At 36.2% G+C, this 22785-nt stretch overlaps 1 protein-coding gene across 3 annotated transcripts in view; it reads right to left on the bottom strand.

Moving 5' to 3' along the window:
* The window catches only part of MNAT1 (MNAT1 component of CDK activating kinase), a 255557-nt gene that overhangs the window by 170816 nt on the left and 61956 nt on the right, over positions 1-22785 (bottom strand). For all 3 annotated transcript variants that reach the window (XR_008992475.1, XM_036919462.2, XM_057488402.1), the window contains exons 4-5: positions 8307-8410; positions 2137-2277 (exon numbers count right to left, since the gene is read on the bottom strand). Coding sequence is in view for 2 of the 3 variants with exons in the window: in XM_036919462.2 (XP_036775357.1) it covers positions 2137-2277; positions 8307-8410 (245 nt within the window). In the remaining variant the exon portion in view is untranslated. The remainder of the gene's footprint in view (positions 1-2136; positions 2278-8306; positions 8411-22785) is intronic.

Consider the following 22785-nt stretch of genomic DNA (forward strand, 5'->3'; position numbering starts at 1 on the left):
GATTAAATAAATGGACTTCTTAGGCAGCATTATGGTAAATGCTAAGCCATAAACATTAAGGCCATAACTTAAAATCCTGTCACATACAGTATAATGTAATGCTTTCCAAAAGGTTGGGTTTCTTTCAGCCCAAAGACCAAACCCAAAAACAGAAGAAAAAAACTTTAAGTAGTACTTGTTGCCTGAACTAGATCCAGAGAATAATTCTAAGATTTAAGAGTCTAAGCATATTTACAAATGCCAGTGCTATCTTTTTATAAAATCTAACACAAGAATACACATAGAAAAAGAAGTACAATGTATTCTTTTAATTACTTCATAGAGATTCAGGAGGATAAAAAAGAAACTCAATGAATTCTACAATTAGCCAGTGAGGATGAAACATATGTGAATATTTTAACAAAAAAATTTTAATAAAAATTAAAAAATGAAAGTAACAAAGAATCTTTAAAAATGAACTCTAAAATGGAAACCAGAAATTCAAACTGCCTTGGTATTCTAAACTAATCTGCTATAATTAATTGTTCTAATGAATACAGTAAATTGCTAAGGATTATTTAACCAGCATGTTACATGATCTGAACAGTGAAGAAAGTATAAGTAGTAATGACTTGCAGGTGAAGCAAACAGGAAGTGTGGGGGGGGTCCTCACAAAAACCAGTATTAACTCCAGATTAGACACAATGTACAGCTCTGGCAGTTTCACCTCTCACTTCATGCCCCACTGAATTAAAGGGGAGCTTCATGCCAAAAGCAGCTCAATGAGGCAGCAAAATTTAGTACTCTGAGTATTAAAAGAATATGTAGGAATAACTGCTTACTTAGGAATAAGCTTAGAAATCCTATCTTAAAATTCTTTCTATTAAATGCAATATCCCAGAATGTTAAAGAGTACTTTCATCTTAATATATCTAAGTTCCATATTTGGAAGTTATACAATTAACTGTAGAAAGGAGAAGCACTGCCAAAGAAAAATGTTCTCCTCTTTGCATAAAATGGTAAGGAAAAGAACTTTTCAATAAAATAAAAACATCAGTATTTGCTAATTCAAAATGTTTAAAATTTCACACAAAATATATGTCTCCAAAAAAATGTAAAATATGGCATGTGTCATTTCAACTGTTAAAGCTACCCTGCCACTTAATTTCAAGAAAAATGAATGGAAGTTGCTAAGGAAAACACTATATTCCATTTTATATGCTGCTGTCCTCATTTTTAGAACCAAATTTACATTTCTCTCATACAAAGTAGAGAGAGATTTTATGATAAGCATTTTCTATCTCAGCCTCAATCATGGCCTTGCCCTTACCTTTACTTGTTCACCTCCTTCTAATTTAAGTCATCTTGCTTCCTCTTTCTATTCCTGGTTAGCTGGTTTAAATGCTTTTTCGGCAAAAGCACAACATATATACAGACACAGATTTACCCCATCACAGAATAACAAAACAGCCTATTAACTAAACTGAGGAGTTAAATGTGTTGAACACTTCTTAGAAATTAATTACGTGCACATAGAGAGAAAAGGTAGAGCACAGAACGTCTTTCCTAGACAATTTTCTAGTTGTGATTTCATCAATATTATAGCAGATTATAAGCATCGAGTAATATGTTGTCAAATCTATGAAATACTTCATAAGCCTTTGTGATTATTACTTTTCTTATACAACAATGTTGACATGGGAAGTTAATTACTGGAAAACATCAATAACTTCAAAACATGGCCACTTCTTTCAAATATATTCTTTTTCATGCAAAAATATGAAATATAGTTCTCCCAGAGTAGCCAGAACCACTATAAACTTGGGCATGAAGCCAAAACACTAGAAAATGAGCTAGTTATTAGAAAACCAGTACTAATCAAGAAATAAATGTTCTGAAACAAGGTTTTTTAGTTAGCTGAGAAACTTAAAAAACCTATTAATAGTACACTGGCTTATGTCAGTTATAATATCACTCTCTCATCTAAAAATGCAGTGGGTATTGACAGAAAGTTCTTTAAAACAGAAAGAAATAGAAGTTGAATATACCAACACAAAGTGTAGAAATGTCATTTAAATGCTATTGTACAGCATAATAAATAGGAGAGAGAAACCCTGAAGGCTAATGGCTTTCTATCACAATTAGCGTTACACATACCAGTTCATCTAAAAACGTCTGCTTATTTTTCCTTTTTAGAATCTGCTGCAGTTGTTCTTCTTTTTGTACAAATAATCTTCTTTGTTCATTTTCCTGTCTTTCTATCTCTAAAGCTTCTTCCAACTCTTCCTGTTCCCGAGTCTGAAACAGAAACATTTATACATGGCATACAATAAATTTAGTAATCAAAATCCATCCTATACCACATCCTCATAGTTTCTTTTAAAATTTTTTTGGAAGAAAAACACACTAGTTACTTACTGTTTAATAGTGCAGCAACGCCACTTTGAAGGAACCAGAATTCATTTGGTGTCATGTGGACATGTTACTACTAAAGACAGTAACATCTAGCACTAAACAAACACCTAAACAAAATACACTGAGCCCAGCTGCAGAACTGTAGGAACTTAACAATTGGTTTATTTATTTACAATTATTACAGACAATTTCAAGTCATTCATTTTAGGGTAGTTACCAAAGAAAACAAAACAAATCCAACAATAGACTGCTGACTGAAACCATCCACTTCAAAGATCAGCTTATTTAATAGAAACAATTCCCAGAACAAATAATAGTGAAAAAACTTCTTTTTCCCAATGTAAAATGAATCTCTATGATGCTAGAATTCCAAATAACATTCATTTAAGGTAAGTTTTGAAAAACTGAAGTTATTTTCCAATACAAGCATATAAATTTCAAGAGTCCTCTTTGCAAACTGAAAATTCAAAGCTAACAGGTCAACAGAATGAACTACAGGGCTACTCATTCTCCTTTTATGAAGCTACTCAGAAATATTAATTACTTCCAGGCTCTGAAATTTATTCCAACTCTAAGTCATGCTTCAAAGCAATATTACACCCAATCTTTGCTCTTTAAATCTTATGAATGAGAACTACAGTAAAATCTGAATGGCTTTATTTTAAAACCTTGACTCTTGCTCTTGAAAATGTTGTGGTACTTTTTTTTTTTAGTCAACAGAACATTGAGAATTTATGGCACCTCAAGGCAAATACAGAATGGGGGGAAAGAACATAACAGCTTTAGGGAACCATAACAATGTATAAATTAACAGAGACCCCAGAGAGAATAATTTTTAGGTAAAATAATATTAAAATTATCTATGAGATTGTTCTCAACTCACACATTAGGTAACTCCCAAAAAAGAAAAGTTCTCAAACGAAAAGATGTTTCGCTTATAATTCAAACTCAGTATACCCAAAATTAGCTTTATCATCTGGTATCAAAGTCATCTTTGTCTACTCCCTCTTTGCTCACCCCATTCCCCTTAAACTATATCAGTTACCAACTCCTATAGCATCTCTCCTATAATTTTACAAACTTCCTCCTGTATTACCAAAGTTGCTACTCTAACTCAGGCCCTTGGTTCAGAAGAAAATTTAAACTTGATCTAAAAGGATTAGTAGGAATAAATGTAAAAAGTTAAGGGCTGAGAGATATGAGGGATAGGAAAGTGACTTGTTTGGAGGCTGTGGGTAAAATTGCAACATTTCCAAAATATCTCACCTGGCTTTAGTGCATTTACGTATACTCACGGGTGGAGAGAAGTTCATGTCCATATCAATAGGTAATTACCTGGGCAACCGAGGGCGTGTCTGAACCTGAGAGGTTAAGGGGAGGGGGCTGGCTTGCTTGCTTGCTGGCTTCTTCCAGAGTAGAGGAGAAAGAGAGCCCGGGACTTCAGTTTGTGAGCAATAAATGGGTTTTAAACTTTATTTCTCCCTTTGACTAATTTCGGTTTTCAGAGGTATTTTGCCCCGGGATTTCCTCTTCCCGGACTAACAGAGGCCCATAAGCAGAAAAAGATGAGTATCAGAGCAAAACCATGACATACAAGCAATTAAGCATGATAAATGTTATGGAGGTAAACATGGGGTACAGTGGGTACAGAGTGGTAAATTCTCCTTGCAATAAGGGCTACAAAAAAGATTTCATTCAGAGTTGTGGGTTGAATGTGTCCCCCCAAAATATTTGTCAAAATCTTAACTCCTAGTCCCTATAAATGTGGCCTTATAAGGAAATAGAAGCTTTGCAGATGAAATCAAGTTAAGATGAAGTCATACTGGAAATCTGGACACAGACATACAGGGGAAAAAGCCAAGTGAAAACAGAGGCTAAGATCAGAGTACTACCAAACGTTGCTGGCAACCACCAGAAGCTAAAGAGGCAAGGACAGATTCTTCCCTAGAGCTTTCAGAGAGAGAGCATGGCCCTGATGACACCTTGATTTCAGACACTGAGCCTTCAGAACTGAGAGAATAAACTCCTGTTTTTATAAGCCATGTAGTTATAGCAGCCCTAGAGAACTAATACATGGAGGTTGAGCTAAGACTCGAATAGTACTTATTTACTCCCATTGGAGAGTGGAGCAGTCCTTTAGGCAGAGAAAATAATGATGCAAAGACATAAATCAAGCTGAATGCTTGGTATCACCAAGTCATGAAGTATGGGGGTAGGGGAAATTTCTAGATAAAGCTGGACAGGCAAGCAGAGTGCAGATCATGGAGGGTCTATCATACCATACTAAGGGAATCTGTGTCATACTAAGGCAACTGGGAAGACATTGAGGAAATCTGAAGAATGAGTTAAGAAAGATGACTCACTGGAAGTGAAGTATATGTATCAATGGGGTTTAAGACTGAAGATAGGAAGACTAGTTAGAAGAATATTTCAATAACCTAGATAAAAAATTATGAGATCTTTAAATAAGGAAATAGTAATAGAATTAAAGGAGGAACCAACCAGGTTTGAAAATAATGAGACTACAAACAGTATCCGAAGACTGACCAGATATGGCTTTAACACTGCAATAGAGGAAATAGGATAAACAGGTAGGAGAGTGAAGATTTAAAAATTCAGTTCTAGAATGCCAAATTACAAGTGCCTGTAATACATCCAAAAGAAATGTCTAATAATCATATTACATAATACAATTCTAGAAGCTCAGGAGAAAAACAATGGGCTACACAAACATTTGAGAGCAATCAGGGTAAAGGGGTAACTCATAAAGAGAAGCACTGAGAGGAACCTGTTTAAGACAAAGGAAGGAAAGATAAGCCTCTTAAGTGGATGAAAGAGGAAGGTGAAAGAAGCAGGATGGAGGGGCCCCTCAGAAGTTAAGGAAGAGTTTCAACATCAAGGGAGAAGCCTGCACCAAACACTGCCTACAGACTAAATGAAATTCAAACCAATAAAGAGTCTATTGCCTTTGGCAATGAGGAACTGGTAGCCTAAATTTTCTAAGATAGAATATATGAATATTTTTGCAAATAGTGGACCTCGATAAATACTGGTTGGCTGGTTAGCTGAATGAAGAACTATCATTAAAAATCAAACATTGATGAGCAATGAAGAAAGTACTGGACTGAAAGAAGGGATACAGGTTCAAAGACTAAAGGTCTCTGAGTTCTTAAGGGCACTACCTTATCCAATCAACTTCCCATGCCTTCACCTCCCACCTCTAATCCATCAATACGACTTGCTATTTTAAACTCAAAATATTTCTCTAACTCATCCCTACCTCACCATTCCTTGTTGAAGCCACGTCTGAACTCACCTACTTAACTGCATTAACCTCCTGTTGGTCTCCTCAACTCTAATCCTCTCAAATTCAACCTGCACCAAATCACTAAACTTATTCTAATTTGGACAATACTTTATCATCTTGTTTAAAACCCTTCAATGACAATCATTACCAGCCAGGCTTTTACAACACTACTCTAAGGAATCCTGTGAATTCCCTAATAAGATGCCTAAGCCATACTTCAGAAGAGTTTGAGCAGATGAGAATTCAGCCTATCCCCCCTCATGTTATTACCACAACCAAAGTATGCCAAGCAAGCTTTCATTTGAAGAGAAAGTTCACCTGCTAAAATATAGAAACAACTGGTTTATATAAGCTCAAATTACTTTTTCACAATACCTAAGGTCTTACATAACCTAGGCCTTTTCTACTTCTCCAACTTCAACTCTCCACTGAATTTTGGCAATACAGAACTACTTACTACTTACAACTCTCAGAACTCTCCATGATTATCCATGCCTTCTCATCTTTGTTCATGATTTCCTTCTGCCTGGAATGTCCTTGTGCAACTTCCCTTCCCCTACCCCTGACCCATCCTCTTCACCTTGGTAACTTCTGCTTTTCCTTCAAGGCTTCATTCAGGCATTCTCTCACCTGGAATGCCTACCCCAAAGTTCCAGAATGAATTAGGTCTTCCTCCTCTGTATTCCCACAATAACAAGTACTCAGCACTTTGCAAATGCTTATGACATTGTACTGAATTTACCTGGTTCCTAGAGAACCTGGATCTTTATTTATCTTTGTATACTATATGCTTAGCAGATACTCAACCAGTGTTTACTGAACTTTATTTTTTTCACTAAACTCTTCACATTCTACACAGAAATCTCTTCTGCTCATGAGGATCCAGAAAACAGAAAATAAAAATTAAGCTAATCTTCACTATCTCAAGATTAGATCATCTTTTTCAGTTCCTCTGTACTCACCCTGATTGATATTAAATACCCAATCCACAAAACAAATAAATAAGATCTCCTTAGCAGACAACTCAGTAATAGCTTCTCTATACCAGAAACGGGTCTTTATGTGCCTAGTCATGCAAGAGATTGCTGTTTTCTTCTTTGATGCAACTAATGTCTTTCAAACAGGGAGACCTCAATACTCACAGAGACATTGAAGCTGGCACCTCAGGTTAGTAATAGATCAGCCATGTGGGTTTGTCTAAGACCCATGGGCCATGTTAGGGCTTTACCCAATGACACCATAAATTACTGATATGTTAACTAACATGTGGGTAAAACTGCAGTATTTCCAGAATCTCTCACCTGGCTTTAGCATATCTCCATATCAATAAGTGTTTCAAGGGGTGGAAAGAAGTAACCATCTACATATCAATAGGTAATTACAAGGGCAGGAGGGATTATCTGGACCAGAGAGGTTGGATGGAGCTCTCTCTTCTGCTGCAGCCAGGTCAAGAGAGAGGTGGGACGACTGCTTATAAGAAATAAATGGGTTTCTTAACTTTATTTCTCCCTTCGACTGATTTCAGTTTCAAAGGTATTTCTTCTGCCCCAGGATCTTCCCTCCCGGACTTACATAGCGCCACCTTAAAAACCATGGTCCTATGTCTGTATGTTTATGCCAATACCAAATACTAAATACCCAGATAACTATTATTAATAGGTATAATGCTTTGCAGAGAATGATCAAATAATAAGTGGTAATGAAATACTGACCAAAATACTTATATAACATATCCAGGTGCTAAACATTAATATGAAGAATAAAAGCAGTCCAAATAATCTCACTGTAATATGCATGGAATAAAGTATTTGCTTTATTCAATAACCTATCATTATAAAGTCTTCAGATAATTAGAAATTCCTAGACTTAAATAATATAAGCAGCCTAAAACTATTCTTTCATTGAATCGCAGTATTATTTCCTAGCTTCAGACTATGAATGAGAAAAGCATTCACTTGAAAGGAAAAACCTTCCATCAGTGAGCTAAATAGGGCTAATGCAATGAGTTATACCTAGGCATACCTATTTTGAATGTATCTTCTGATGTACCTAGGAAAGGCTCCTGGGAAGAGAGTAATGTTCATGACACACTGATGCCCTCAGAAATGAGACACCTTTCTAAGGAAGCCAGGCTATGTATGAATGGTATGAGAATGCAGTGTCAATCCATTGAGAGCTTTGCAGCAGAATAAAATGCCTAAATGAAACTCTCTAGACTATTAGGAAGAAATCCTAAACAAAAAACACAAATTCAAGCCATGTGTTCCCAATACACTTGTAACATTTTTACCAATGATTATAAATTCCTGATAAAGTACTTCATAAATAATTACCTCTGCTTTCCCCTAAAACTAGAAAGCCAAGTTGTACTAAAAAAAATGATAGCTAAATTGTGTAGGTTAGACAATTAAACCTCTGTATGCATACAATTCTTTTTCTTTCACAGAATACATTTTAATAATGACCTCAAAGTTGTTTTTGCTATAGTAATATGAGCCTCTTACCTTTATGCTTATATACATGTATTAGTATCTCTGGCCTAAATTCTAACTAAATTCTTCATAAATTTAACACCAAGGAAGAAGGAAATACTTAAAAAACCAACCAGCTTTAATTTGTTTTTCTGAATGACATCTTTGTTTTCCTTTTGGTATATCTCCATTTTCTTTTTGGTGTTGTCCAAATCCACATTGTTGGTCAAGTTGAAAACTGCATCAGAAGGAAACAATGGCATGAAATACAGTTTTAATATGTTATCAGTAGATAATAAAAATGAAATATTCATCACAGTGACTTCTAAATTCATTAAGTTGTCACTACTCACAGCTCTATTTGTGTCTTTTTAACCTACTACCTGTAAGATAAAATTCTAGCCAAAATAAGCAGGTGAAGAGAGGCAACAAAGGCAGTTTATTTGAGCGCAATTCCCGGGTGATGTTCCCCAGTCTGGGTATTACAGGCCAGGGAAGTCACACCCGGTCAGGGAGGTGGGGGCTTATAAGGGGTTAGGAGGGGGAGTAGTGGGCAAGCTATCCTAGGGGGCGTGGAGAGGTACGATTGGCTAAAGGAGACATAATAGACAGCTAGGAACTTTTTTCCTTCCAAGAGGGAGGAGGCTGCCATCGGGTCTTAGTTGGCACATCAGAAGGATGGAATTCAGGAAGAGCTGTGCCTTTTCCATATAAGGCACAGACCTTGGGGTCTGGTCTGTTCTCCCCCTATGGCATCTCTCTGTTCTGTTTGCATGTCCTTGTTTTTCCTTCCTCCAGCCTAACACTGACTACCTATTTCAGACTAGCTCTAGTTCAGCAGCTGTGTTTTCTGAACCAATACAAGGAAAGACTGTAAGATTATCACACACAATATCTAAATATCTGAATCACCCCAGGAACCCTGAGATTTGTGCCACTAAGATAGTCCCCACTCTAACTTTAAACACATATAAAAGACTGCTCAATTTTTTTAAATAGAAAGAGTTAAGTCTGAGATCTACTACACTAGTCAGAATCAATATTGAAAGGAATCTGTGCTCCAGAAACAGAAAAATTATACAAAAAATAAAAATATATATTTATCATTTAGATCAAACAAAAACAGGTTTTATTCACATTCCAATGGTCTCCAATATGGCTAGATACAAGATTGAATTGTTTTCCATATACATCTGGAAAAGTATGAAATACCTAGGTAAAATTTGAAATTTATTTTAACAGGGAAGTTAAAGGATAAACTGGCACCAAAACTTAAGACTGAAATAATTTCATAAAAGAAGCCACTAAGACATGTTCTGATGGGTAATAAAATTTTCAATGAGTCAAAACTGTCTTTTTATAAGTCCAACTCAAAATAATTTGAATTATAAATACCATACTCCCTTCTAAAGTTTATATAAATAAAAGGTTGCTATAATACTTTGAACCAAGAAAAAAAAAAAACAACCTCTTTTGCTCTATATACAAATTCATACTATTAAGTACCACAGCACCACTCCATCCCTTACAGTGTTTACCTCAGCCTGTCTATAGAAAGGTCCATATCATTAAGACTCTCCTGTTCCATAATTGATTTCTGACCTCCCTTGGCTTCCTCTATAATCTTTCTCCATACACTATTACCCTTCTCTGATTACTTACCACTGCTTCCTGCTGCTTGTCCTATAAATGGGTTTGATCCACCCTAAATAACCCTGCTCTACTCCACGTTTCTACAGATGTCTTCCCCATCTCTCTCTTTGCTTTAACAAACCATCTCAAATAGTTCCTAGACTTTTGGATTACAGAGGCCAATAAGAGTTGAAAAGTAAGACTAGAAGCCCAACTAAAGTTACCTGTTTGTTGAGTAAGGCCATCAAACATACTCAAAAATTCAATCCAATTCAGAATTTCATTTTTATCTCCTAAAATGGCCAACTTATTTCAGAACATCGATTTGTCATAATCATTATTGAAAATCCAGGCCCATTTAGGTATATAGAAAATACAGAAGCAATCCTCAATTCCACTACATGCAATTTAAAAAATCTGAGAGAAATGAGAGAAAATGAGAAACAATAACCCTCTGGCTAGTTCTCCAGCTTTTTTACCACAAAGTAGAAAAGAAAATGGTAATGGTAAACCTGGCACTCTGACTAGGATGGAATGTAGGGCATTCCCCATAAATCACACATCATCCTGACACAAAATAGAGAAGGAGGCTCCAAACTAGCAACAGTCCTCAGGAAAGCAATGGTGATCCATTCATGCTCCTGTTTCAGGATCTTTGCCAACAAGTCACGACTTATTTCTTATATTTAACAAGTCATCTGCTGAGCCACCAAATCCAAAAATCTTTCACAACTTCCACCATCTCAATAGCTATGCCCACTTAGCAATGTTAATCACTTTTTTCCCCTCAGGCACTTCCTTCCCTTGACTAATTGTTAATACATTCTCCTGGTCTTCTTCTTCCTACTAATCCAACTACTCAAGATTCTTGTTTCATACTCTGGCTTTTCTTGGCCTCTAAGTCACCTGGTATGATTCTGACTTTTGTCAGTTTCTTGTATGTTCCTTGGGCAATCTCTTTACATCCCACAGTTTCAACTAAATGAATGCCAGGAAAAGCTGACACTGTCTCAAAGTGCATTTTAGAAAACCAAACACATATCTTCAAATTTGCTCTGCCTTACAAATTTTTTTTATTAGTAGTATGACTGTCATGCCTCATTCATCTGAACCACCCTTCTTTGCATTCCACAAATACCAGTTGCCAAATTCTACAGATTCTACCACCAAAATCTCTATAAAACCACCCTTATTCTTCATGTACCTTGCCAATATACCACATCGGGATCTTATTTCTCCCTGAATAATTTATAATGACCTGTGACTTAAATTCCTATTTCCAAAAGGGAAGTATCTTTGCATTTTACTTTATACCCTAAGTCCATCCAAAATATAGAATGCTGCCAAACTAACATTTCTGAAGCACACCTCAAATCACCTTCTACCTTTACTATCCTAGTCCTCTCTTATCTCCTCTACCTTCCCTCCCTTTTACTAGGAAAAAATCAAACACTTTAGAATTCAGAACCCTTTATAAATTACTGGCTATAACTATTTTTATCTCCCCTCAATAAAGACCTCTCTTGAAACCAGACAGCTCTGCATTTCCCAGATGTCCCCCACACTTCCTGCTCCAGTTCCTTTGATCATACCTGCCCAGAATGCCTAATTCCCCTTCTTAGTGCTGAAAATATACCCAATCTTTAAAAGTCACCCCAAACACTACACTACCTTTTCCATGAAGTTCTCTGACTGCCCTCAGATCCTTCTCTTAATGTTGAAAATGTTACTTACAGCTCATAAAAAAGTTATTTCTACTTTCTATAATGTGTATAATGTGTACACACATTCACAACATTCTTTACACTTCTTGCACTCAAAGATCATATTTTATACAATCCCTGTACCATCCAGACATAAGGGAAAGAAGAAACAGAAGGAGAAACGAATTTAACAACAATTATTAGGTTCCCAACACTATGGTGTAAGCATACAAAACAACTTTCTGCTTTCAAAACCTAACACTCTCATTAGGAAGATCACCCCTACACAGATGAAACCGAAGTAATAATACAAGGCATTATATGATCAAATGACAATGGGGAAAACAAAAATATTTTTGCTTCATTCATTAAACACTATTTACCACTGCACTAGTTGTTGAATAAATGTTTAGTAAAGAATAAATTGCCCTTTCCTTTAGCAGAATTAGCTACTAAATAACCCTCCTAAAACAAAGTTCTGATTATGTCATTTAATTAAGAGTCACTCAATTCACTCATCACTTCTCCATCTACAATAATTTGGGGGAAAAAAATCGCATCTTATCTTTTACATTAACTTTTCCTCTATGCTGTGTGTGTGAGTTGAGCAGATTCCTCAGAGCCTCTTCAAGAACCAAGGGAAAGAAAGACTGAGTGATTCAACCAGAGTGGCTTTCCTTCATGCCTGCTAAGCTGAGCTCTTTCTCAAAATTCTGCCTGAAGAATACACTTATAGAGTATATATCTGTGTGTGTGTGTGTGTGTGTGTGTGTGTGTGTGTGTATCAAACATCTATGAAATACAAATATCAAAAATCGATGAAATACATATGACAGGCCCTATGTCCTAATCTTACCTAATTATACAATTTAATCTACCTAATAACCTTATGAGATGGGTATTATTCACAGACAAGGTTTAAAGATATTAAATAACTACATCCAAGGTATATAACTCAAGACTTTAGCCTAAGCTATCTGATTCCAAAGCCTGAATTTTTATCTACAATGTATTCTCTTAATGCCTGAAAACCACTGCTAGCCCAGTTCTGCTATTCTGCATCTGTACAGGCCTCATACTTTCCTATCTCCACACCTGTGATCAAACAGTTCCCAGAGGCCCATCTTACTATCAAACTCAACTCAGAACAATTGTGATATTTATATCTGGCCTACCCTTCTATACCCAGCTTAGAACTCACTTTGCAAGTACATTCTCTCTATCCCTGAATGCCCACAATATATTACCTAATAATATTCTGGTGACACACATCCACTTTCCACCCAGTATAATTATTTTCAACTCACATACAGAGTATTATAGAGTGTTCCTTGAGAGAAGATTCTAGGTCAGATTTATCTTTATTACTCCCAGCACTTAAAATTAAAAAGCTGCCACTACATACCGATTACAATGGACAAAATCCAACATACTGACAACACCAAATGCTGGTAAGAAGATGGAGCAAAAAGAACTCTCATTCACTGCAGTAGGAATACAAAATAGCACAGCACTTTGGAAGACAGTTTTAACAAAACTAAGCTGACTCTTACCATACAATCCAATAATCAGACTCCCTGGTATTTATCCAATGGAATTGAAAACTATATCTAGACAGAAACCTGCATACAGATGTTTACAGCAGCTGTATTCATAAATGACAAAACATGGAAGCAACTAAGATGTCCTTCAGTAGATGAATGGATAAACAAACTGTGGTACATCCAGACAATGGAGTATATTCAGCACTGAGAAGAAATTTATCAAATCATGAAAAAGACATGGAGAAACTTTAAATGCATATTACTAAGTGAAAGCAGCCAATTTGAGAAGGCTAAATACAGTATGATTCCAACTATATGAGACTCTGGAAAAGGCAAATCTACAAAGACAGTAAAAAAATTAGTGGTTGCCAGGGGTTGAAGGGAAGGAGAGATAAACAGGTAGAGCACAAGGGATTTGGGGGGCAGTAAAGCTATTCTGTATGACACTGTAATGGTGGATACATATCATTACACATTTGTCCAAACCCACAAAATGTACAACACCAAGAGTAAACCCTAATGTGAACTATGAACTTTGGCAATAAAAAATGATGTGTCATGTATATTCATTGATCATAACTAATTTACCACTTTGGAGGGAAATGCTGGTAATGGGGAAGTTTGTACACATGTGGGGCAGGTGGAAAGAAATTCTTGTCTGGTAAGAGCTCAAAAAATACTTGTTGAATTACCACAAAAAGAAATAAATAAATAAACCATTGCTAACATTTGTAATTTTCTTTATAATAACAGACTTACTTAAAACAACCTTGATAATTACAGAATTGAATTGTACATCAGGCAGAGTAAGCAGGTGTAAAACTAAAAGACCAAATAATCTTGGTTTCTCAGTATGAATCTACTGAGAAGTACAAGTAATCAAATTGACATCTTATGTCGAACTCTATCAGTTTAAAAAAAAAAAATCACTGTTTATCAGCAAGCTATACAATGTTTTCCTGATTTAAACTTTCCATTAAATATAACCCAGAAATAAAGTAGTTCATTTTTAATTTAGAAAGCAAATATAATAGCAATATATAGATGCAAATCAGAAATAATACAAATTTCTTCCTTTAAAAAGAAGGAAAAGAAATATAAAAGTGCGTTCCTACTCTAAAAACTTTTCAGATGAGCACAATGACACATAACACAATGAATCAGGTTAGCTTAATAGCCTTAAAGAAAAAGGAATAGAAGATAATTTTCTGCAATAATCATTTGGCCCTTTATCTGGTTACTGGTTGAGCTCAGATGTTGACCTGCCTTTAGTCGAGTATTAAAAGCCAACAGAAAACCTATTGTATTTCCTGAAAGATTTAATGTTATTTAAGTACAATTTCGAAGTCTTTTTGACAACCGGAATTTATAATTAGAGCCCTTAGGACTTTCTCACCCTTTTAAAATAAGCAAACCCTGAATGAAAGGAATAATCTGTTTATTATAAAACTAAGAACAAACCTTTGAGACAATCCCTGAGGCCAAAAAGAACAAGAATTTTTATGTTTAGATTGTCATAACCACAGAAAAGAGCCTATTGTTAATACCATACGAAAGTTCATCTTCATGTGCGCCCCTTCTATTATAAGTCTTTCTGCCATTATTCAAAATTGTGGCACTTCTAAATTTTTTATTTGTGATATTCAAAAAACCATAAAAAAATTTATATACCCTACCAACTCTACTTCTCTCTAGGCCTAAGCATCTAGTATAGCACCCTTCTACCTGTAAGATCAAATTCAGTATTCTCTGAGGTCCTTCAAAATATGGCCACAACTTACTTTTTTTTCCTCTCATCTCCCACTATTCCACCAACAGAACCTTATGTTTTAGACACAGACAACACACTGTTCTCTGAAACTAACAAGCACTTCCACAGGGCTCTGAGAGTCAGAAAAATCTGTGTTCAAAATTTAGCTCCATTGTTTACTAGCAATGTAATCTTGAGCACAATACTTAACTCTCTGTGCCTCTTCTCTAGATGCAGAATTTTCACATTTGTGTGAAAATTATGAGATAATGTAAGTACAGTAGAGTCTGGCACTTAGTAGGGACCCATTAAGTTAACATTTTATACTTTTGATTAACACAGAAATAGCCAGTACAGGTATCACAGACATCTAAATAAGGATCTTTAAAAGCAGGAATAAAATACAAAGTAGAAAGCTATCAAAACAAGATTTTGAAAGGAAGTTTTATTATACCATAAAAATTTTAGAACAATGACATACAACTAAGTAGTGGAGCCACATCTTAACAAAACTTTAAAGGGCCAAAACTACTCTCCCTTATTTCTACTCTCCACTCACTTTGCACATTATATTAGTCACTTGAATATTCTATCTCTAAAACATTCCCTTTATCTATCCTCTCACCTACTGCTACCTACTGCAAAGTTTGTTAAAGGAGGGAAACACACATACATTTCCTTAAACACTTCATTTTAATTTAAAATATATCTAGTAAGTGTATATTCTATAATGTAATAACATATAACCATGGTCTAGTCTTTAATTAAAGCTCTGCTTCTTTCTTATAAAAACCCTACCTGTCACCTACATTGTTCAGTTTCCTTTCTTTTTTTAAATGAAACAAGAACTTGAGATGCAATATCCTAGAGTTTTGCAATTTTTTCTCAACCTTATAAACTACTTAATTAAATTATGTAATTAAAATAACAAGTAAAAATGGCAGCAGAAGGTTTGGTTACCAATGCAACCAACTCTTGGTATATAACTGAACTGGTGAGAGAAGTACAGAAGAGTATTTGAGGATATCTAATAGAGAAGATTCATCATGCATTCATTGTGCTCTGGGCATCAGTGAGTACATTTTATGGAAGGATGGGGAAATGAGTTATTTCACTGGGTTGATTAAGTGGCAGCTGGTTACCAGAAGTTAAACATACTGCAACTGAAGATAGTTCTTTATAATATTTTACCTCATCTGGTAAAAAAAAAAAAAGGCTCATACATTGCATAGCACTAATATTTGGACTTGCTCTTACCTGTCAATCCTACCTCCCACTCTGGACATAAACATGGTTTAACCTATGGGCTGAGGTTATTCATATCTTCATAATAATTCACTTCATTGCAAAAATTACATATTTTTAAAAATCATGACTCAACCCAAATCTTACTCCAGAATCAAGATTCCCTCTTTCCTGGCTTCTTTATCTAACCATTTCTTTTAGTTATCCTGCCTGCCTGCTTGGACTTGTGACCATGTATTCAACTTGCTCTGTAACATCTATAATTTCCTTGCTCTTTATTGCCTGACCAGATTTTGTCTAATTACTTTGCCTTTAGGATAAATGTAAGCTGGGTTTCTTTCTGCTTGCTAGCCAACTCCTTGTCCTATGCTGCATATCTATGTATAGCTAGATTTCTACATGCCTGCATGCTTGCCCAGTTCTTCCAGATTTCTTTTTGGTTAATCTCCTCAGACTATATCCTAAGTCTTCTACTTTGCCTTGGCACTATCAATTCTACCATCTTTTCAGCTAAAATCCATAGCCACTCATAGCTGCTAAGATTATATACAAAGTACAATGAATACAATTAGAATGAAAAAGCAATGGCTCCAAGGCACTAAAAGATCCCAGAAAAAGCCTAAGATATCTGCACATGCTATTTCCTATGACATACAAATGAACTTAGTTATTTCAGAGAAGTTTCAGTAACAGTTGAAATAAAATTATTTTGTGGGTTTTCTCAGTTAATAAATTATAAGAATTAAATACTGCATTCCTCAGGAATTTGAATTTTCTAAAACTTTTCCATATATAATCCTCCAAAAGATTGGTTTTATTATGATCATATTTTAAATAAGAAATAATCTGAGTATAGCTTGACTATCAGGTCTGAGAGAAGAATTTAAAAAATGACTGTTTAATTTTTAGTCCTATTCTAACTTTCAGTCTACAATTTTTATATCATTTCCAAACCTATATTGAATAATATAATTACAGCATCTTAAAAAACACCATTAATTTTTTTAATTGATGTATAAAAACTTTCAGACTTGGTAACACCTATGAAATGTTATTTAAAAAAAGGGGAATAGGCAGAGGACTCTCAAGATGGCAGCATGAGTAGGGTGGCAGAAATCTCCCAAAACCATATATATATTATGAAAATACAGCAAATACAACTATTCCTAAAAGAGAGACCAGAAGATACAATACAACAGCCAGATAAATCTACATCAGTGAGAAATCAGCATCTCACAAAAAGGATAAGATACAAACCTATGACCCAGCGGGACCCAAGCACTCCCCCAACACCAGCTCACTGGCAGGAGCAAAAGAATCAGAATGGGGAGGGAGTAGAAGAACAGGACTGCTAAAAAAACAGCCCTAGTAATCTGCACCGGGAGCACCGGCACACTAAGCCCAGCACGCTGGGAACATTAAGAAACTTAAGGCACCCTAACCCCCTGGGTGTCAACGCAGCTCCAAAGCCCCTCACAGCTATAAGCAGCATGCAGTTCATTCCCCCTGGTTGGCACTGCAAGCAAACCAGCTGACAGGACCCTGCTGTGGAGCAGCTGGGGCACAGCCCTGCCCAAAGCAACCACACAGAGTCTTCTCACAGGGTGCAACTAAATCGGGCCAGACCCAGAGGCTGCCGCCAGCAAGCAGCTACCCAGCACAGACAGAGGAAGGTGGCACAAAGTCCGGAGGGCACAAAGGGCCGCCGTTCCCACAGGAGAACAAACGCCACGTGCCTGCGACCACTGGCAGTGCCCTACACCATCCCGAGCGGTGTCCCGCCCATGGCAGCTCAGGAAATTAACCCAGAGATTGCTACATGTGTGCAGGTAACCAGTACAGGCAGCAGAGAAGGGCAAGGCAATCAGCAAGAAGGAAGGAACTTTGTTCTCCCACCTGACAGATGTGCAATCTGCCAGCAATCACTTCTGTCACCAAGAAAAGGCAGAAGAGCCTGGTACAGTCCAAAATAACTCAAACAATGCCAGAGAGAGGGCCTGATGAGATAGATATAACCAATCTTCCTGAAAAAGAATTCAAAATAAATGTCATAACCATGCTGATGGAGCTGCAGAGAAACATGCAAGAGCTAAGGGATGAAGTCCCGAGGGAGATAACAGAAATGAAACAATCAATAGAAGGACTTAAGAGCAGACTGGATGAAGTGCAAGAGACTGTTAATGGAATAGAAATCAGAGAACAGGAATACAGAGAAGCTGAGACAGAGAGAGATAAAAGGATCTCTAGGAATGAAAGAATATTAAGAGAACTGTGTGACCAATTCAAACAAAACAATATTCACATAATAGGGGTACCAGAAGAAGAAGAAGAGAGAGAAAAAGTGATAGAAAGTGTCTTTGAAGAAATAATTGCTGAAAACTTTCCCAAGCTGGGGAAGGAAATAGTCTCTCAGACCATGGAAGCTCACAGATCTCCAAACACAAGGGACCCAAGGAGGACAACACCAAGACATATAATGATTAAAATGGCAAAGATCAAAGACAAGGACAGGGTGGTAAAAGCAGTCACAGACAGAAAAAAAGATCACCTACAAAGGAAAATGCATAACGCTATCATCAGACTTCTCAACAGAAACCCTACAGACCAGAAGAGAATGGCATGATATATTTAATGCAATGAAACAGAAGGGCCTTGAACCAAGAATACTGTATTCAGCAAAATTATAATTTAAATTTGAAGGAGGGATTAAAGAATTTCCAGATAAGCAAAAGTTGAGGGAATTTGCCTCTCACAAACCACCTCTACAGGGTATATTAAAGGGACTGCTCTAGATGGAAGTACTCCTAAGGCTAAACAGATGTCACCAGAGGAAAAAAATCACAGCAAAGAAAGCAGACCAACAAACTAACTACAGGCAAAAAATAAAATCAGCTATCCACAAAAGCAGTCAAGGGAAACACAAAAGAGTACAGAATAAAACACCTAACATATAAAGAGTGGAGTAGGAAGAATAAGAAGGGAGAGAAATAAAGAATCATCAGGCTGTATTTATAATAGCGTAATAAGAGAGTTAAAGTTACATGGTTATATAGCAGAGAAGCTACCCTTGAACATTTGGTAAACACGAATCCAAAGCCTGCTATGGCAATAAGTACATATGTATCGATAATCACCCTAAATGTAAACGGACTGAATGCACCAATCAAAAGACACAGAGTAATATAATGGATAAAAAAGCAAGACCCATCTATATGCTGCTTACAAGAGACTCACCTCAAACCCAAGGACATAAACACACTAAAAGTGAAGGGATGGAAAAAAATATTTAATGCAGACAATAGAGAGAAAAAAGTCAGACAAAATAGACTTCAAAACAAGGAAAATAACAAGACTTAAAGAAGGACATTACATAATGATAAAGGGTCAGTCCAACAAGAGAATATAACCATTATAAATACCTATGCAACCAACACAGGAGCACCGACATATGTGAAACAAATACTAACAGAATTAAAGGAGGAAATAGAATGCAATGCATTCATTTCAGGAGACTACAACACACCACTCATTCCAAAGGACAGATCAACCACACAGAAAATAAGTAAGGACACAGAGGCACTGAACAACACACTAGAACAGATGGGCCTAAAAGACATCTACAGAACTCTACACCTAAAAGCAGCAGCATACACATTCTTCTCAAGTGCACTTGTAACATTTTCCAGAATACACCACATAAAAGGCCACAAAGAGCATCACAGTAAATTCAAAAAGATTGAAATTCTACCAACCAACTTAGGAGATCACAAAGGTATAAAGCTAGAATAAACTGGACCAAGAAAACAAAAAGGCTCACAAACACATGGAGCCTTAACAACATGCTCCTAAATAATCAATGGATCAATGACCAAATTAAAACAGAGATCAAGCAATATATGGAGACAAATGACAACAACAGCACAGTGTTCCAACATCCATGGGACACAGCAAAGGCAGTTCTAAGAGGAAAGTATACCGCAATCCAGGCTTATTTAAAGAAGGAAGAACAATTCCAAATGAAGAGTCTAAACTCACAATTATTGAAACTGGAAAAAGAAGAACAAATGAGGCCCAAAGTCAGCAGAAGGAGGGACATAATAAAGATCAGAGAAGAAATAAATAAAACTAAGAATAAAACAATAGAAAAAATCAAGAGCTGGTTCTTGGAGAAAATAAACAAAACAGATAAACCCCTGGCCAGATGTATTAAGAGAAAAAGAGAATCTACACACATAAAGAGAATCAGATATGAGAAGGGAAAAATCACGACGGACACCACAGAAATACAAAGAATTATTAGAGGATACTATCAAAATCTATATGCTAACAAGCTGGATAACCTAGAAGAAATGGACAACTTTCTACAAAAATACAACCTTCCAAGACTGACCAAGGAAGAAACAGAAAAAATAAACAGACCAATTACCAGCAACGAAATTAAAGTGGTAATTAAAAACTACCCAAGAACAAAACCCCTGGGTCAGATGGATTCACCACTGAATTTTATCACACATATAGAGAAGACATAATAGCCACTCTCCTTAAAGTTTTCCAAAAAATAGAAGAGGAGGGAATACTTCTAAACTCATTCTATGAAGCCAGCATCACTCCAATACCAAAACCAGGCAAAGACACCACAAAAAAAGAAATTACAGACCAATATCCCTGATCAACATAGACGCAAAAACACTCAACAAAATATTAATAAACCGAATTCAAAAATACATCAAGAGGATCTTACATCATGATCAAGTGGGATTCATCTCAGGGATGCAAGTATGGTACAACATTCGAAAATCCTCAACATCATCCACCACATCAACAAAAGGAAGGACAAAAACCACATGATCATCTCCATAGATGCTGAAGAGCACTTGACAAAATTCAACATCCATTCATGGTAAAAACTCTCAACAAAATGCATATAGAGGGCAAGTACCTCAACATAATAAAGGCCATATATGACAAACCCACAGCCAACATCATAACAGCGAGATGCTGAAAGATTTTCACCCAAGTTCAGGAACAAAACAGGGATGCCCACTATCCCCACTTTTATTCAACATAGTACTGGAGGTCCTAGCTACGGCAATCAGACAAAACAAAGAAATACAAAGCATCTAGATTGGTACAGAGGAAGTCAAACTGTCACTATTTCCAGACGACATGATATTGTACATAAAAACCTCTAAAGAATTCGCTCCAAAATGACTAGAACTAATATCGGAATTCAGCAAAGTTGCAGGATACAAAATTAATACACAGAAATCTGTTGCATTCCTATGCACTAACAATGAACTAGCAGAAAGAGAAATCAGGAAAACAATTCCATTCACAATTGCATCAAAAAGAATAAAATACCTAGGAATAAACTTAACCAAGGAAGTGAAAGACCTATACCCTGAAAACTACAAGACACTCTTAAGAAAAATTAGAGAGGACACTAACAAATGGAAATTCATCCCATGTGCTTGGGTAGGAAGAATTAATATTGTCAAAATGACCATCCTGCCTAAAGCAATATACAGATTCAATGCAATCCCTATCAAAATACCAACGGCATTCTTCAACAAACTGTAACAAATAGTTCTAAAATTCATATGGAACCACAAAAGACCCCAAATAACCAAAGCAATCCTGAGAAGGAAGAATAAAGCAGGGGGCATCTGGCTTCCCAACTCCAAGCTCTACTACAAAGCCACAGTAATCAAGACTATTTGGTACTGGCACAAGAACAGACCCACAGACCAGTGGCAAAGAATAGAGAGTCCAGATATTAACCCAAACATATATGGTCAATTAATACACGATAAAGGAGCCATGAATATACAATGCGTAAATGACAGCCTCTTCAGCAGCTGGTGTTGGCAAAAATGGACAGCTACATGAAAGAGAATAAAACTGGATCATTGTCTAAACCCATACACAAAAGTAAATTTAAAATGGATCAAAGACCTGAATGTAAGTCATGAAACCATAAACTCTTAGGAAAAAAACAGGCAAAAATCTCTTGGACATAAACATGAGCAATTTCTTCATGAACATATCTCCCCAGGCGAAGAAAACAAAAGCAAAAATGAACAAGTGGGACTATAGCAAGCTGAAAAGCTTCTGTACAGCAAAGGACACCATCAATACAACAAAAAGGCATCCTATAGTATGGGAGAATATATTCATAAATGACATATTTGATAAAGGACTGACATCCAAAATACATAAAGAGCTCACGCACCTCAACAAACAGAAAGCAAATAATCCAATTAAAAAATGGGCAGAGGAGCTGAATAGACACTTCTCCAAAGAAGAAATTCAGATGGCCAACAGACACATGAAAAGATGCTCCACATCACTAATCATCAGAGAAATGCAAATTAAAACCACAATGAGTTATCACCTCACACCAGTTAGGATGGCCAACATTCAAAAGACAAACAACAACAAATGTTGGCGAGGATGTGGAGAAAGGGGAACCCTCCTACACTGCTGGTGGGAATGTCAATTAGTTCAACCATTGTGGAAAGCAGTATGGAAGTTCCTCAAAAAACTAAAAATAGAAATACCATTTGACCCAGGAATTCCACTCCTAGGAATCTACCCTAAGAATGCAGGAGCCCAGTTTCAAAAAGACATATGCACCCCTATGTTTATCACAGCACTATTTACAATAGCCAAGAAATGGAAGCAACCTACATGTCCATCAGTAGATGAATGGATAAAGAAGATGTGGTACATATACACA

Source organism: Manis pentadactyla, chromosome 11, assembly GCF_030020395.1.
Source record: "Manis pentadactyla isolate mManPen7 chromosome 11, mManPen7.hap1, whole genome shotgun sequence".
Classification (NCBI taxonomy): domain Eukaryota; kingdom Metazoa; phylum Chordata; class Mammalia; order Pholidota; family Manidae; genus Manis; species Manis pentadactyla.